Source organism: Polypterus senegalus, chromosome 2 (assembly GCF_016835505.1).
Source record: "Polypterus senegalus isolate Bchr_013 chromosome 2, ASM1683550v1, whole genome shotgun sequence".
NCBI classification, from domain to species: domain Eukaryota; kingdom Metazoa; phylum Chordata; class Cladistia; order Polypteriformes; family Polypteridae; genus Polypterus; species Polypterus senegalus.
The window spans coordinates 116,658,405-116,675,854 of NC_053155.1; the positions used below are offsets into that span (position 1 = coordinate 116,658,405).

The following is a 17,450-nucleotide window of genomic DNA, read 5'->3' on the forward strand; positions in this document are numbered from 1 at the left end:
AGGAAGAGGTGGCAATGCCTTCCATCTATCCGTTGGCTTCAAAGGTGTGCCAAGCAATTTCCCAAGGCTTTATACTATTTCTTCACAACCAGGACCCCCTCAGACAGACATGCAAGTCTCATCAAAACCACAATGCTCTCGAAACACGGGCACAATTTTGTGCTGACTTAACATATAGAAACAGCACATGATTACAGCATCCCACAGTCTGACTGCCCTCAGTTTTCATTTATCCTAGTCTTTTTGTTGTGTTGCTTGTCTGGCAGTTCTTTCTGTCAGATTGTGTGGTTAAAGTGGCTATGTATCTGCTGTACCTCATGTTAGTAAAATCAGGTTCTATAAGATATATTTGCATAGATCACAGTGACATATTAAACTTATGCTATTTCAACTAGCTGCGGTGGGCTGACGTCCTGACTGGGGTTTGTTTCCTGCCTTGCACCCTGTGTTGGCTGGGATTGGCTCCAGCCGACCCCCGTGACCCTATATTTAGGATATAGTGGGTTGGATAATAGATGGATGTTTCAACTAGATGAAATTTTCAGCAGATTCTGCATAAATGTTGCTAGAAAGTTATTGTTTGAGATATTTTATAAGCAGCTCAATTACAGTACATATTTTCTTGTTAGTGTCAATACCAACAGAAATTTCTTTATTAGAATGCTGGTCCCAAAGACTGGGTGACTCACTTCCTGATGTCACTGATTGTCAGCTTGGGTCTCAATCTGGGTAGTTTGTCATGTGGTGGGTGCGGCAACATGCTGTATTCAGCACATGCTCCCGTCCTTCAGCTGAAAACGTTAAAAAAAAAAATTGGATAATTTGGATATTGCTGTGGCATTCTCCTCACTTGCAAAGTATGTATCTTTTAAACTGGGAATTCAACAATGATGCTGTGATGATTTTTTTACATAGTCTTTAAGTGCCAAATGCTTTACACAATGCTACCTTGATTTGCTACAGCGCATGGACATTTCCCTCACATCTTAACTCACATCGTAGCTTGCAAGCAGTGCTAGAATAATAGGGAGATGCACACTTCATTAGATAAAATTTCCAGTGTTTCAGCATTTTAATTACATGTTTTGCAAGCTCCCATTCTGCTGTCTTGCCTGACTGCACAGGTTGACTAGCTGTACTTTTGCTTGTTACTTCCAAATGAATACATTGTTTTTTGCACATATGGCACTTTGCCGTATTCCCCCTTGTGTTTTTTCCAAAAAAGTCAAATTGGAATATTAGATGGCATTTTAGATGCTGCATTCAATATTGCACCAGATAAAAAGGTTTTAGTAGCATATGCACACATATTCTTGAAAAAGTACTATATATTCTTGCGTTTAAGTTCTCTTGTGGATAAGTAGGGATTTGATTTTACCATATAATTTCCGGTATTTTATAATGTCGGTCGTATAAGTCAAATGCAGAAAACTCACACTATTGGTCCAAGAGATTATGATATGCTAACACCCACCTGCGAGAGTAACCACAGAGCACACTACCTTTTTTTTCTGTGCAGTCAGCCTACATGACCACACAGTAATACCCAAACTATTCCGAAGCGACGTTTGCACTGTTTAGTGTTTATTGTATCTCACACCCTCATACACCTTATTGTAAGAGAATCCCTTATCAACAATGGAGCATTCCTTCAGAAGAAAATATGAAGCTGGCTTTAAGTTAAAAGTCGTTGAAGTGGCGAAAGAAATTGGTTACTGCACTGCTACAACAAAATTCAATGTGTCTGAGAAACTGGTGCAAGATTGGAGGAAGCAAGAAGATGTAAAACAAAAAAAAATTAAGTGTCACATTTTTGAACGGGCGTATAAATCCGGTCTGATTTTATGATCTTATATGCGAGTATACACAGTAATTAAAATCACTCTTTAGCTTCAAGTCCTGCTCTTTTTACTATCTTAACAAAATAGCAACTGTCAAGTTACTGCAGTACAGTGAAATGCAACAGTACTGACATGAATAAAGATTTTCATTTTAGTGCTTGTAATAATATTTTAAACATTTTTCAGCAACAAGCCTAAAATGAGACGCATTACATTGGAAGAGAAACTTATCACTAGTCTATTTTCCAAAAATAAAAACCAAACTATATTTGAAGGATAAGTGATAAAACATATGTTGCAGTGTTTGACATGTTTGATAAGATAGATTTGATAAGTGAACACTGAATACTTGAACAGTAAGACAATCTGAGTGGGAAACAAATAAGGTAATGACTGACACATAATAAGTCAATAGTAATGCCTGACTGCAGGAGTTATGAAACTATGACTACGATCTCCTAATTTGGAAACTTTCCTGGCAATTCATCGAAGCTACATAGTGCAAACTTTATTAAAGACATTCTTATTTTATATATAATCAGTTCCAGATTTTATTTTAGGAAATTCTTGCCACAAGATTGCAGTTATGTATAGAGTGGAATATTATTGTTATTAAACAACTGAATGCAAGTCTCACTTTTACTATGTTTCTGTAAACAGAAAGCAGAACTAGGGAACTGGTACAAAGCCCAGGAGAAAAGCCATTAAAAGAAGACACATTATACAGTGAGGATTGCTACAGAGAAACAAAGGCTCAGTCTATGTGCAGTATTACAGCAGACATGCCAGCTGTATCTTCTATTCCAGCATTTGTCAGCTTGGCTGCTCTGGCTGAGGTGGCAGCAATGGAGAATGTACACAGGTAAATTCGCTCACTACTGTACCGCTGTGCAAAATTTTTTACTGAATTCTCTCTTCTTAGTATAAGGAGAATTGGGTATTACTTAATGGGTCAAGTCTTGGTCAAGTCAAAAAATGAAAATAATAAAAGTGAATGAATCTTATTTAACAACCAGCTTCAAACACAGAAAACTAATTATTTGTTTGTAGTTTTTTAATTCCATGGTAGCATTATTGTTTGTCCTTTTTAATTGTGAGCCCACAGTATTGTCTGGTTCTGTTTCAACACTTCAAGTGCTTGTGCATTGCTCCATTGTTGTTGTTGAGCTTTGCTGGGTGTAGGTCTATGTGGGATGGATAATAAATAATTTTCTACAATAGTTTTGTTAATATTGTAGTGCTGTGTACAGTATTACAGGTAATTTTTGTTGCTTGATAAAAGCACCCTTAAGAAACTGTTGTACTTAAATTGTTATAGCAAAATTATATTAATTGGTATTATTACATGATATTATTATAAATGTTATTAATAGTTATTCATATATTTTGATATGGAGTAAGCATAAACTATACAGAAAACTATGACTATTCTGTCAGAATAAGATGAATAGTTTGCATTTATAAGTAAATATTGAAAGAATAATGTTAGAATTAGTAACATTTTAGGAAAAATGTTACTAAATTCATTGTGTGAAAGTTTGAAAATACAGAAATGTAAATAGTCAATTTTCTTTTTCAACAAGTATTTATTTATTAAGAAATTATTTCAAAATGCCTTTGTTACGATACTTTTATCCAGGACTGAAATGCCTTTTGTGGTAAAGGCGCTATATAGGCGTCAACTCGACACAGATTGACAATGGAGGCATGTGTAAAATAAATGAAAAGGTTTTAATTTTTCTTCAGCTGTGGGACATGTCTTCCCTGTGTCCCACAGGCCCAACACAGTCCCAAAACAACACACAAAGTAACTTATTCTAAACCACCCTCTTCTTTCTCCGCTCCTCCCAGGCAGCTTCCTCCTCCTTGCGACTCTGGCTCCTCGAGTAGTGGCTGCAGGCTCCTTTTATAACACCCCCGGAACTACTCCAAGTGCTCGTTGGCCTATTTCAGGCTGCACTTCCAGGTGTGGCTGCAGTCCAGCCCACATGGGCTCATTAAGCCATGCAGCTCCCCCTGGCAGTGGCCATGCAGCCCAACAGGGATGAGCTCCAGTGTTCCACCATTGTGGCCCCGATGCAACCCAGGGGGGCTACCACCAAATGTTCCGTGGGATGTAGTGTGCATCCCATGGCTTCTCCCCCGGATCCAGGATCAAAAGGGTGTCCCGGCCGTCTGCCAGCCACACCATATTCAACCAATATTACTGCTTGTAAGATTTTGCATTTCCTTTTTCTAAAAATAAGCAGTGCAGATTTTGAAAACAAACAGCTTAAGCTACTCTTTTAAGAAATACTGAATAAGTCACAGTAAAGTATTGTACTTAAAAATGGAGTAAAACTTTTGATTTATTTGATGAATATCATTATTACTATCATGTTTCTCATTTTTTTGTTTTTGAAAACATTTTATAAAGTCGGCACTGAGAGAATGTGACATCCTTACCTAATAGACTTTTGTGGCCACTGGACACCCTCTGTCGTGGAATTTCCTGTTTCAATTAATCAACTAAATTAATACAGGCATTAATTTCCTTTGACAAAATATAGAAATCACTCTGCTGTCTTTGTATTTCCAAAGAAATAATACCATTTAATTGGAAACACAGTATCAGTGTGGACAAGAGATAAAGCTTGATATAATTTCAAAATTAAGTTTACAGACATGGGTTATTAATGCAGTTAAGATAATATTATTATATTGGGCCTGCCTGATTGGAAATGGCACAAGTGACTTTCTGGATCTTAGTGCTGTTGAAATCTTGTAAGCTTACCACATATACTGTATAACCCAGAGGACCACATGCCGTAATTGTGATGAGTTTTCACCTTCACTCAAAGCTTCATGTCTGAAAAGAAGCTCAATATTCTTGTGAAATCCTACAAAAAAAAATAGAATCTTAGCTTTAGTTTTATACTAACATAAGGTCCAGTTCTAAAGAGGAGGACATATAATGTATCACTAGGGTAATATTAGCAGACCTACAAACATTCCTGATCTTTCCTGTATAGGTACAGTATATGTGTTTTTTTATACTTTGTGCTCTTTGTGTGGGTTTCTGAGCTCCACGGTTCTAATTGTGCTGCTTTATTATGTAAAGAAACCGTTTTGGGATTAGAAGGTTTGTGACAGGACAGATACCTGGGTAGTGTTGTTTTAGGAAGTAGAATTTCTTAGCCAGTACATAATTACTTAGCCAGTTTAAGTGTGTGGCATAAAATCCAGTGAATTTTGTAGCAACAGTAGTTTACAGAACATAACTCTCAAATTGATACCTCTCATGGTAAGCCACACAATATGTCCATCCATAAATTCTGGAACCTTTTTATCCCTGCAATTTGGGAACATCTTGACAGTGGCTCCAACCTTGAGCAAGTTCTTTTAAACCAGTCCCCAGTTATTTTGCAGCTTAGATAAATAGTTAGTAAGACTAGGAACATCAATAAAAGTTTTTTGTAACCATACAAACATTCCAAGAGTGATATTTAGCATACTTCTGTAAACTCTTAAAGCAAAATGTCTTTTCAGCTAGACTAAAAAGAGTCCATCATACATTTTAAAAATTTCTCAAGATCTTAGTTAAGCTGCTCAGTTTGACCATTACTCTCCGGATGTTCCCCCAAGGAAAAGTTCATCTTGATACCAACATGTAAACAAAAATATCTCCAAAACGAGAAATGAATTGAAGAGAGCAATTTGATTGTTTTCAGGAATCTATGTAAACAAAATATTCAATTAATAAAGATAATACCAAGTTCTCTGGAAAAATGGGCACTTTAGGAAAAGTACTCAGCAACTATTATTTTTGTTTTATTTCCCTGAGATAAAAAATATATCAGTGATAAAATTCATGAATAATTCTTCTCATGGCTGACTAGGGAAGGTATGGGTTGCAATAACTCCATAGTAGAACCGAGTTCAGAGGTTTTAGCAAATCCCCAGGTGACCAAAACTTAATATAACTAGTAAAATATTTCTCCTCTTACTGATTGGGGAACATATTATTTATCTTTAGGGGAATGCTCAGGAATATCTTGTTTCAGATTAGCCAACTCAGTGATAAACAAAATGTTTTGGGGTTTTCTACTATGATGACTTCTAAGAATTTTTCTGGGGTGAAACATTCTCAGTTTTGCAAGATTGTAATAATTATCAAACTATCAAAATAAAGCCTTGGACTTTCTATTTTTTCCTGCAACTCAATAACTAATTAAAATATGAAATGCCTCAGGCTGTTACACAGAAGAACTAAGTTTTGAGCCATAATGCACAGCTGGTCTTCTTTTAAAATGGCTGAATCTCATAATGATGGTGTTATTTGTTCATAAAGTGTTTATAAAGTGTTTAACAATGTGTGTGTAAGTGCAAGAGGTGGATCAATATTCAAGCCTTGGCTTGAAAAATGGACAAGTTTGGTAAGTCTTTAAGATTTTCCTCCATGCTCCATAGCCTCCAACATAAAGTGCTTATGTGACCAAGATATATATATATATATATATATATATATATATATATATATATATATATATATATATATATATATATATATATATATATATACTGCTCAAAAAAATTAAATGAACACTTTTTAATGAGAGTATAGCATCAAGTCAATGAAAATTCTGGGATACTGATCTGGTCAGTTAAGTAGCAGAGGAGGTTGTTAATCAGTTTCAGCTGCTTTGGTGTTAATGAAATTAACAACAGGTGCACTAGAGGGGCAACAATGAGTTGGACCCCCAAAACAGGAATAGTTTAACAGGTGGAGGCCACTGACATTTTTCCCTCCTCATCTTTTCTGACTGTTTTTCACTAGTTTTGCATTTGGCTACAGTCAGTGTCACTACTGGTAGCATGAGGCAATACCTGGACCCTACAGAAGTTGCAAAGGTAGTCCAACTTCTCCAGAATGGCACGTCAATATGTACCATTGCCAGAAGGTTTGCTGTGTCTTCTAGGACAGTCTCAAGGGCATGGAGGAGATTCCAGGAGACAAGCAGTTACTGTTGCTAGACAGGGCCATAGAAGGTTCTTAACCCATTAGCAGGACCGGTATCTTCTCCTTTGGGAAAAGCAGAACAGGATGAGCACTGTCAGAGCCCTACAAAATGACCTCCAACAGGCCACTGGTGTGAATGTCCCTGACCAAACAACCAGAAAGACTTTATGAGGGTGACCCAAGGGTCCCATGTCCTCTAATGGGCCCTGAGCTCACTGCCCAGCAGCATGCAGCTCGGCTGGCATTCGCCATAGAATACCAGAATTGGCAGATGCACCACTGGTGCCCTGTGCTTTTCACAGATGAGAGAAGGTTCACTCTGAGCACGTGACAGAAGTGAAAGGGTCTGGAGAAGCCATGGAGAACATTATGCTGCCTGTAACATCATTCAGCATGAGCACTTTGGTGGTGGGTTAATGATTGTCTGGGGAGGCATATCCATGGAGGGTCACACAGACCACTACAGGCTTGACAAAGGCACCTTGGCTGCCATTAGGTATCAGGATGAAATCCTTGGACCCATTGTCAGACCCTATGCTGGTGCAGTGGCTCCTGGTGGACGACAATTCCTGGCCTCATGTGGTGAGAGTATGCAGGCAGTTCCTGGAGGATGAAGGAATTGATACCATTGACTGGCCTCCACACTTTCCTGACCTAAATCCAATAGAACACCTTTGGGACATTATGTTTTGGTCCATCCAATGCCACCAGGTTGCACCTCAGACTGTCCAGGAGCTCAGTGATGCCCTGGTCGAGATCTGGGAGGAGATCTCCCACAACACCATCTGTCGTCTCATTAGGAGCATGCACCGATGTTGTCAGGCATGTATACAAGAACACAGGGGCCATACAAACTACTGCGTACAATTTTGAGTTGCTGCAATTAAATTTTGGCAAAATGGACTAGCCTGCCACATAATTTTTTCACTTTGATTTTTGGGGCGTCTTTGAAATCAGGGCTCTGTAGGTTGATCATTTTCATTTCCACCAAACGATGTGGCATCCTTTCGTTCCTAACACATTACCCAGTCTATATCAGTATAGATATCCAGGAGGATTTCTTTTTCCCATTGAGATCTGATGTGTTTTCAAAGTGTTCCTTTAATTTTTCTGAGCAGTTTATATATATATATATATATATATATATATATATATATATATATTATAGAAAGTACTTTTTTAAATGATTGCTTCTTGATTTGCGCCTCATTCCAGTTATGAAATGGAATTAAGTGCAATATTGTTTCAGAATTTTAATAAGGCAAAAAAGGACAACAAGCAAAACTAAATTTCAAATTTGTAAAATGTATGTAATTACAAACGAAATAGCTGAACCATTAAAAACCCTTAGTTATGTTTAAAATAAGCCTAATGTTTTGAACTTGTTTAAACTTAAACTTTTAAAGTCTGTTGTAAGCTTAGTTGTAGTAGAATATTTTTCATTTTTTTCTCATGTAATTTTAGTCATTAGATAAAACTAATCACATGCTGTTGGAGATTAGTTCACATTATTCACAGTAATTTGTGTCAAACTTGAGGATCATTTAGATGTTCGATAATTTTTATTCTTTACATCTCTGAATAATCTTCTCTTTATTTTTCTAGAAGTCAGCGTTCTCTGCCACATGAAGGACAGCCAAATGAAATGGCCCAAACTCCAGTCCTTATTTCCTGCGCAGATCAGTGATGACTATTTTGAAACACAAATGAAAGTGTTCTTCAGTGAAGAAACTCTGAACTTTCATTTGCTTACCTCCTTGCCATGCCCTGACTGCGAAAGATTGCATTAGGATACCACTCTGTGTGACTTGAGGTTTTCCTTAAAACTTGCAAGAACTTGAATTTAGTTTTGTGGGTTTGTTCCCTCTTGTTAAACACAGAAGATTAATTTTATAAAGGAGAGGAGCTAAACTGGTCACTTTGTTTTTTGTTAATACTTGTCACTTAGTGGGCTGTGACAAGTTATGCATTTAACTGTTGAAAGGAGAAGGCTGCTGTTTTAAAGGTCAAGTTTTGTTTAAAAATTGCATTTTTGTTACTTTTTTGCTTTACATTTTTTATGTATTGAGAATAACCAACTTTTTGCTACATTTTGTGTCAGCATTGATCATACACTGTATGAAACTCCCTCCCTATATGTATTTCAGGCATCTTCTCCGGTTTGGTGAGCCAGCCATCCTTCCTGAATTATGTGGTATGGCAGATGCTCTGTGCAGAAGGCATTATTTAAGTGAATTAAACTGGGAAAGATGTATTATTAGCTATACAATCTACTATACAAGTTTTTTTTCTATATAATTATTTTTAAGAATATTTAATTATAACAAAGTATATTTAAATAGTAAGTTATGTTTTCTTGTATCTATTTCAGGGTGTCAAAAATCAAGAAAAAAGTGATAGACTGTCGTTAAAAGCCAATTTAAGAAAAAAAGTAAAAATAAAGTGGTTAAAATGTAATTTTAATCATATGTGCAAATTACACTTAAAATGAACCAAATGATTCATGCACTTTAGTGAATAAAATACTTGTTTTTTTATTTGAAAACAGCAGATTTAAATGCTTCCCAGTAATACAAAACTGCTTTCTGCAAAATACCAAAATACTGTCCTTTCCTTTTTCTTTGGTGAAAATTAAAGTTTGGTGCACAAAAAAGCAATACACCAGTACAACTGAAGGGTTTAACACAGGGAAAACAAATTGCTCTTTCCTTAAACAACCGTGCATACATTTACTTGGTAAAATAAAATAAAAGTAGTTTATACAGATATTTTTCCTTCCTGAAAGACAATCCCTCCTTAGTACTGGTAAAGTTTACATTGTTGCAGTGCCTAGATAAATGCTGTGTTCATGAAAATGTTAATGTAGTCTGCTTTTCTTACTAATGGTGTAATGAACTATTTTATTTTGGATAGAATGAAGGAGACATTTGGACTTCTAGAGAAGTGAAAATGAGCATCTCATAATTTAATTCTATAGAAAATCTGTATAGCCATTGCCAGTAAGGCTTATATGCAAAACTTTTTGAAGTGTTTTTGGTATTACCATTGCAGCCTTCAACATACTTGTTGTACTGAGCTATCTGTGTTCCCAAAAATGACTTGTTTGATAATGTGTAATTATTTGATACTTCAACAGTCATCTGTAGACAGTGTACCAGAACTCAGTTTTATATTTATAATGCTAAAAGTGCTGAATAGATTGATCACTGCATTTAAAAAAAAAAAAAGTTCAAATACTTGAATGTGAAAATGTATTTTTGTGACAACTCTTGACCTTTAGCACAGTCTGTGTAGCTTTTATATTTTAATGCAAGTGTGTGCAAGTAATTTTCTTTTGTAACCTCCACACTGCATTAACTCTTATATAGAACTACTAGTCTGACATCAGTTCAATTCAGAAATTTCAGTTTTGTCTAAGTTTTTAAATTACATTATTTCTTCCATTCCAGACATGACAAATTATTTATGTGAGTGGTTTCTTTGGGTAATGGGGTGGTGGGTTTGATGGGCAGAGTATTGACACTTTATCAACTGCATTTCAGAGGAACATGATTTGCTTTTCCTTTTAAAGATGCCAATTATTAACTTCAACCAAACATATAAAAAAGTGCTATAAAACATAAATAAACTGTTCAAGGAAAAATATCAACGTAATAGTGTTCCCTATCCAACATGGCCTCATTCTTTTAAACCTTCATTCATATAGGTGTCATCACTGTAGTGGTTCAAGACAGAACATTGTCCCAAGTTTTTCTTTAACACCAGCATTACACTGCAAATGTTTTGTAGCTTCCAGGAGAAAACTCATGCCTTTAAAGGGCATTATAAAAACAGCATATTAATAATTTAAAACAATGGTGCTTTACTATAAACAACATTATTAAGCTTTCTTCTTGCCCCATTTCTGCATTGGTCTTTTTTTTTTTTGTATCTGGCTTCACTGAACAGAAATACGTATGCCATTTTTTGTACCTCTTTCATCTGTAAATGTTTCAACAATTTAATTTATGGTGTCCCATTAAGTCTACTCTAGATTGAATGTTTTTTGGTTATGGGATAGATTTTTTTATTTGATTACAGTTTATACAATAAATAAATATTTATTGTATAAATCAAATATTCTTTTTATATCATTGCTGGTGTTAGTGTTGCTCGTTTTAATTTTATTTGATATAGGGTCATCATTGACATGAACATTTTTCATTTAGAGTAGTCTATTTGCTTTGATTATATAGTCAAATGTTATGACATCTTTTCATTAATTTTGTGTACCTCATTTAAAGATACAAAGCATTTAATAACAAATGCTTCACAAAACCACAAGCGTTTTTCTGAAAACTGCTACATTAAGAATAGTCCAGTTTACAAAATAAAAACTGCTTTGAAAGTAACCTTTTTGAGCAAATGTTTCTGTGATGAAATAACCTGGGAAAAATGTGAGCAGTAGATAAAATAAGGTATAAAACACATGAAACATAGTCTTACTGCCAAACTATTCAGCATTATGAAGAGGTTCCCAAAAAGCAGTTAAACCCTAGTTCAGTTGTCATTTTTCTCGTTATGTTGTAGATTGACAATATTGATCTGCAGTAATTTAGTTTACTAGAAATTATTTTTGTGGAAAGGTTTCAAAGAATAGAAAAATATGATATGCATACTAGTTGAATATCTTGAATTTTATAAACAAATGAAAAATATATCCCCTCACAATAAAAGTCTGATTGTAGCAATGCTTATTTGAGAATCTAGAGATATTTAATAATGTGCATGTTTAATTTTTTTGAACAAATCCTCTGTTACTAGGTGCCTGAAGAAAAAGACTTATGCTTGTTTTTAAGAATACCTGTTATAAAAATATTTTAATCAAAAGCTTTTATACAAAAGAAAGTGAAGAAAGCATATTAAAATTGTCTGAGTATGTCAAAGGTTTGTTGTTGAAAGGGGTCACGTAAATTTCTTGAATAGACAAAAGATTTGAAAATGTCACCTATTTGTGCCTTTTCAAACAGAAAGTTTTATGACTGAAACAACTACCAATTGCTAACTTTTCGAACATAGGTCTGATATTTATCGTAATCCCATTACTTTTGGTCAGCTTCCCTTCTTCTTTAACACACATACTTGTATACTCCTACAATCGTCTTGCATGCTTTCTCTTTGCAGTTAGTATTATAATGTGGGCATGTAGCTGATAAGTGATTTTGTAGCGTTAAATCACAAATTTTAAAAAAGCAGCTCATGGACTAGCCAAAATATAACATGGTGAATTATTATAGCCTACTCTTTATTATCAATGGAACAGTTATTGAAATTTTTATTTAATAGCTGGCACTGTGTTTTTTTTTATAATAACATTCTAGCCTTGGATATACAAAAACATTTGTATTTTTCCAGATTATCTTAGTTGGTTTCCTGATTTTGCATATTTAAAAAGTACATGGCTAATATTAGATATCAGATAACCTCACAGGAATGTCTTTTATTTTTCAAGTGAGGTACTTAAGTCACATCTTATGTGTAAAAGTGTTGGAACATTTCAGCATAACATAAGACCAGTTTATACCACCAGGTGACAATAAAACACAAATGCAATGCATGAAACTGAAAAATGCAAGCTTTCCCCAGGATGGTTTTCCTTTAGAAACATTTTTAATAATTTTTTTTCTTGTATTTTTGTTTGACTTTCCAAATATACAAAATAGAGTGCAAAATGATACTTATTATCATAAGATTTAAATGAATCTATAAAAGAATGAAGCCATGTTTACTGCCTTTTGGCCTTTAAAAGTTGCGCCTTTCTTCTTAGTGCTCTCAGTTTTGTGCAATAATCCTTTTTTAATTAAATTGATCCTTCTTTTTCTTTTTTGTAACTGACTTTTTTATATTTGTCATTTTTATTTTCTCCCTGTCAGTGTGGCTACACTTGTATTTTATACATATGTTCACTTAATGTCCAATGCAATTCTTTCATTTGACTTCTTCTTTACCTCACAGCCCTCTCTTTGGGTTAAATTTACTGAATAAGGACTGTTGTGTAATGCTTAATAGAAACACAATAATTTTATTTCTTAATTCTAAAGCACGTAGGCACTGAAACTTGTAGACATATTTGCAGAGCCTTTAGTCTAATAGCTTTGACATCATTGCTTTTAAGACTTCTGTTTTAAAGTACTGTGTCATTTGTACTGAGAGTTTCACACACATGTTAATTATATTTGTTTTAGAAATATGTTGTATAGTTTTGTGTACGTTTCTGCTTCCCAACTACATGATACTGCTGAAGAATTACTTTATTTAAGTATAATTATTTTTAGGTTTTACTGAATACTTATAGATTGTTGAATTCAAATCATTGATTTAAAGCAAGTTTTTATTTTATTTCAGCAATGCTGACTTAGCTATAGCTGAGACTACTGTCTAATAATTGAAAGAACTTCATGCCATTCATTATACAGTGAGCATATTTAATTGGGATCCTGAAACTATCTTTTTAAACAGTTAACATTGTCACTTTTTCTTCAAAGTGGTATCATCATATAATGCAGAAGAGATAAGGGTTCACTAGTGACCCCATCAATTTGTACAGTTTATATATCACATTGTACAATTTCTGAAAAGGTTAATCCACCTTTACCTGCTCACTGCGTGTAATAAGTTGAAACCGACAGTGTTTATACTTCTTGTGAAGCTCGCTATTAAAAGCCATTCACAAGTTCTTTCACCCATTTTCCTACCCTCCTTTTTGCGTTATTGAGTTTTGAGCAGCTGGAGCAGGAACCAAAACAGAATGTAACACCACTCCACTGCAGGAGATGCAAATATTCACACATGGCCAATTAAGTTTTTCATTTTACTTATCATGAATGTTTTGAATTTGAAAGAAGTCTTGAATACCTGGGGAAAAACCAATGTGAGGAAAGGGAGAGTGTGCAAATACCACCAAGACGTGACTATGCTGGGATTTCAACACACCTCCCTAAAGTAGTATACATTTATGAAAGATTTTTATTTAAACTACATTTAAAATAAAAGGGATCAAGCATGTCAGGGACAAAAAACTAGAAAACCTGTTGCACTGAGCTGGGAGTAGCACTGCTATTTTCAGGTAGAATATCAGCAGAAATTACTCTAGACTTACATTTTGTGGTACTCTGGCTTTAACATATGAAATCGTTGTTTCAAAATGATAAATATTGGTAAAAATATACATTATGATTGTTGTATCCTACCAAGCTATCTTCTAACCGCTTAAAACAAATGTTGGTTTGGATTAAGAACATTTATTTCTAAAGAGATTTATGACTGTTTTGTAGACTTGAAGGAAATTACCAAAACATTGTCCAAGGTTGGTTGTAAAACACAACCTTTTATTCTGTTCAGGTGCATCAACATGTAAAGGATTGTAATGGATAAGTAGACCAATGCTTGCTACTTGGAATACTTCTATAATTGTCTAGAATTCTTATATTACATTTGGTAAACATACCCTTTAGTATTAGCATTGCCTCTTGAATGTATTAGCGTTTTTAACTTGTATTTTTTATTTCTAATGTGTTTTGTAAATTTCCATTAGTGTGTGACTGATTTTGTTTAAGAAGGTCTTTGCAATATATATAGATAATAGATTATTTGTGATATTGGCTGTTTGTCCAAATATACAGCAACCATCTGCTTTCATAGCTATAATTTATTTTAAAGTCTATGGAGTATATATTAGTAAAATGTATATATGTTTAAAAATTATATCTAATTATACAATTGTTTAATTTGCTCAGATATAACGAAACTATACAAACTACACTAAATGCAGATAAATATTTGTCAGTATAGACATATTGCCAAAACTTCCTAATTTTAGTTAAATACATTTCGTATATACATTCTCACATACTGTATACTAGTGAAAATGAAATTGCTGAAAATACTGCTTGAAAGTGTATAGAACTAGCTAGTTCAGATAGAATGTTAATGCTTCCATACATGTGTGCAATTATCTTTAACTAGTTTTCATTGTATGTATTTCATTTTTGCTCCTTAATTAGTCTTTTTACTACCTTAAACAGACAGAATCGCTCAGGCTTATTCTTTTTTCTACCTTTTGTTTATAAAATTCTGGTATACGTCGGTTGGTAGCTTTTCCAATGAATCTATCCTCAGTTAAGGGTGTGCAAGGAAAGCAAAATGCATGCATGCCACCAAGAACAGAATTTTTGAGACAAATATGCATAATAGTACTTAACAGTAGATTTCTCTTTGCAGCACATTTTATTATTTTTTGGTTAGCCAGCAACTATTAGTAGCATATTTATTTGCACACCTTGTCCCCTGCTCAGGATAAAGCAGTTACAGAAAACAGAAAAGTCTGTGTGTGTACACAAATTTGGTATTTGTATATGTCTATGGGTATATACATTTTTACTTACTGTACATATACAGTATATAGTATAGTACTGCATACAAAAAACACGCACACTCAAAAATGGCATTGAAAGTGCTATAATTTCAAAATCAGAATTAAGCACATTAATGTCTTCTGAAGGAGAAGTTGCCTAATTTTGTCAGGATGATCATGCATATCTGCAATTCACATAGTTTAATGTATTTTGTTAGTACTGTATCATGAGATAAAAACTTGATTGTTTTAGCCCTTTCATAAATGCAGCTTTGCCTTATTCTTTTGACAGATTCAGAAGGAGAGAAATTATGCAATGCAGCATATTTACTTTAAAATATTTCTATAGTTTCAGATTTTATAAGAGTGCTGTTCAAATAATCTTGACTAGTAGCAGCCTGATATGTGTAAATTCTTTTAATAGCAATATCTATTTTTTATTTTACTTCATTGTAGTTTAATTTTGGAAAGTTCTTCCTTATGTTCAGGATTGATTCAATAACACTTTTACAGTTAAGTAATTATCAAAATTAATACATATACAAATGAGTAATAAGTCAGATGGCACTTATGTTTGAAAATAGTAATGTGTTTGGAAGGGTATAATCATTGTGGTTATTGTTTTGGTCTCTTTTAAATTATTGGAAAAATAATGATAATGTGCAAGAATCATAAAACTCTGTAATTGTGAAATAACTTACATAAGCAAAAAGACACTTTTTGGAGGAAATGCATACATGAATTTTCTTTTGCTTATACTGCTAGCAGATGTAGCATTTTAATGAACTATAGTAATTTGGTTATAGACAAGGTTTTATTTATAAACCTTTGTTAACCCCTGAAAATATGATACTTGCTGCAACTGTCAGCAGGAGTCATTATTTCATTACTGTTACAGCCTGTTGATACATAGTTCACACTTCCTTTTTATACTTATTGTAATTGTTTTTCATTATTTGAAGTATTTCTGGCAGTGCATTATTTACATTGCACCATGTGTAACTGAGGACATTTGATGAAACTCACAATTAGTAGTATATGGAATGTCCCAGAATTTTTAGCAGTGTGTATACCCTCATAAAGTATAATTTTCAATCTCATGGAACATACTTCATAATCACAATTTTATATTTTGAATTATTAGAACGGGCGGCACGGTGGTGCAGTGGCTAGCGCTGCTGCCTCACAGTTAGGAGACCCGGATTCGCTTCCCGGGTCCTCCTTGCGTGGAGTTTGCATGTTCTCTCCGTGTCTGCGTGGGTTTTCTCCGGGTACTGTGGTTTCCTCCCACAGTACAAAGACATGCAGGTTAGGTGCAGTGGCGATCCTAAATTGTGCTTTGTGTGTGTGCAAGCCCTGCGGTGGGCTGGCACCCTGCCCGGGGTTTATTTCCTGCCTTTCGCCCTGTGTTGGCTGGAATTGGCTCCATCAGACCCCTGTGACCCTGTAGTTAGGATGTAGCAGGTTGGATAATGGATGGATGGATGGAGGTGGATTATTAGAACTGCATTTGCTCTTAAAGTTGCCTTTAACTTATGTTCGGCACATGGAGTATTTGTAGTAATGGATTTTCCCAAAACTAGCAGTTGCAACAGGTTTTAAAAAGTCTTTGATTTTATATCTAGTAATAATGTTATATCAAAGGTATTTGTGCTTCTTAGAATTACTTTAAGATTCTCATGAAGGAGTTTTATTTTTAATTTATACCTCTTTACTGTTCCCATGAAAACAACAAAACAAGGTGCTTCAGAGCTGCTATAGTCATTGGCACTGAAGGATTTCTTTGTAGCCAATATACCAATAGTTCAATTAGACTTTTGCACTTTTCATTTTATTTTAACTGTTCAGTCTTCTTATAACATTAGAATTTACCAAAGTATTTCCAGCAATTACAGTTGATAGGAAAGAATGGAGCTTCAGTTTATTTTAATAATACAGTGTATGGTGAATACTCTGTTCACATGTAGAGAGAGGCCAGTTTCTTTTCTTAAAGGAGTAATCCTGCATCATCACCACTAGAGGGCACTTCCACATGATCCAAATAAAGAACAATGACACAAATTAGGCACTTCAAAGCAATCTACACAAATTTATACATTAGTTGATGTTGAACTGCCTCAACCAAACATGTTCAGTGAATGAACTGTGTTACAATGCTTGTATAAACCGATTATGTTTATGTTACAGTTGAGACAGCACTTTATCATACCATTGAATT

General features: G+C 34.4%; 1 protein-coding gene across 7 annotated transcripts in view; it reads left to right on the forward strand.

Annotated features, from left to right (window-relative positions):
- LOC120523263 (HMG box transcription factor BBX) overlaps positions 1 to 16,426 on the forward strand; it is a 260,159-nt gene extending 243,733 nt beyond the window's left edge. For all 7 annotated transcript variants that reach the window (XM_039744431.1, XM_039744435.1, XM_039744437.1 and 4 more), the window contains 2 exons: positions 2,502 to 2,703; positions 8,446 to 16,426. In XM_039744431.1, coding sequence (XP_039600365.1) covers positions 2,502 to 2,703; positions 8,446 to 8,527 — 284 coding nt within the window. In that variant the 3' untranslated portion in view covers positions 8,528 to 16,426. The remainder of the gene's footprint in view (positions 1 to 2,501; positions 2,704 to 8,445) is intronic.
- Positions 16,427 to 17,450: the final 1,024 nt, after the last annotated feature.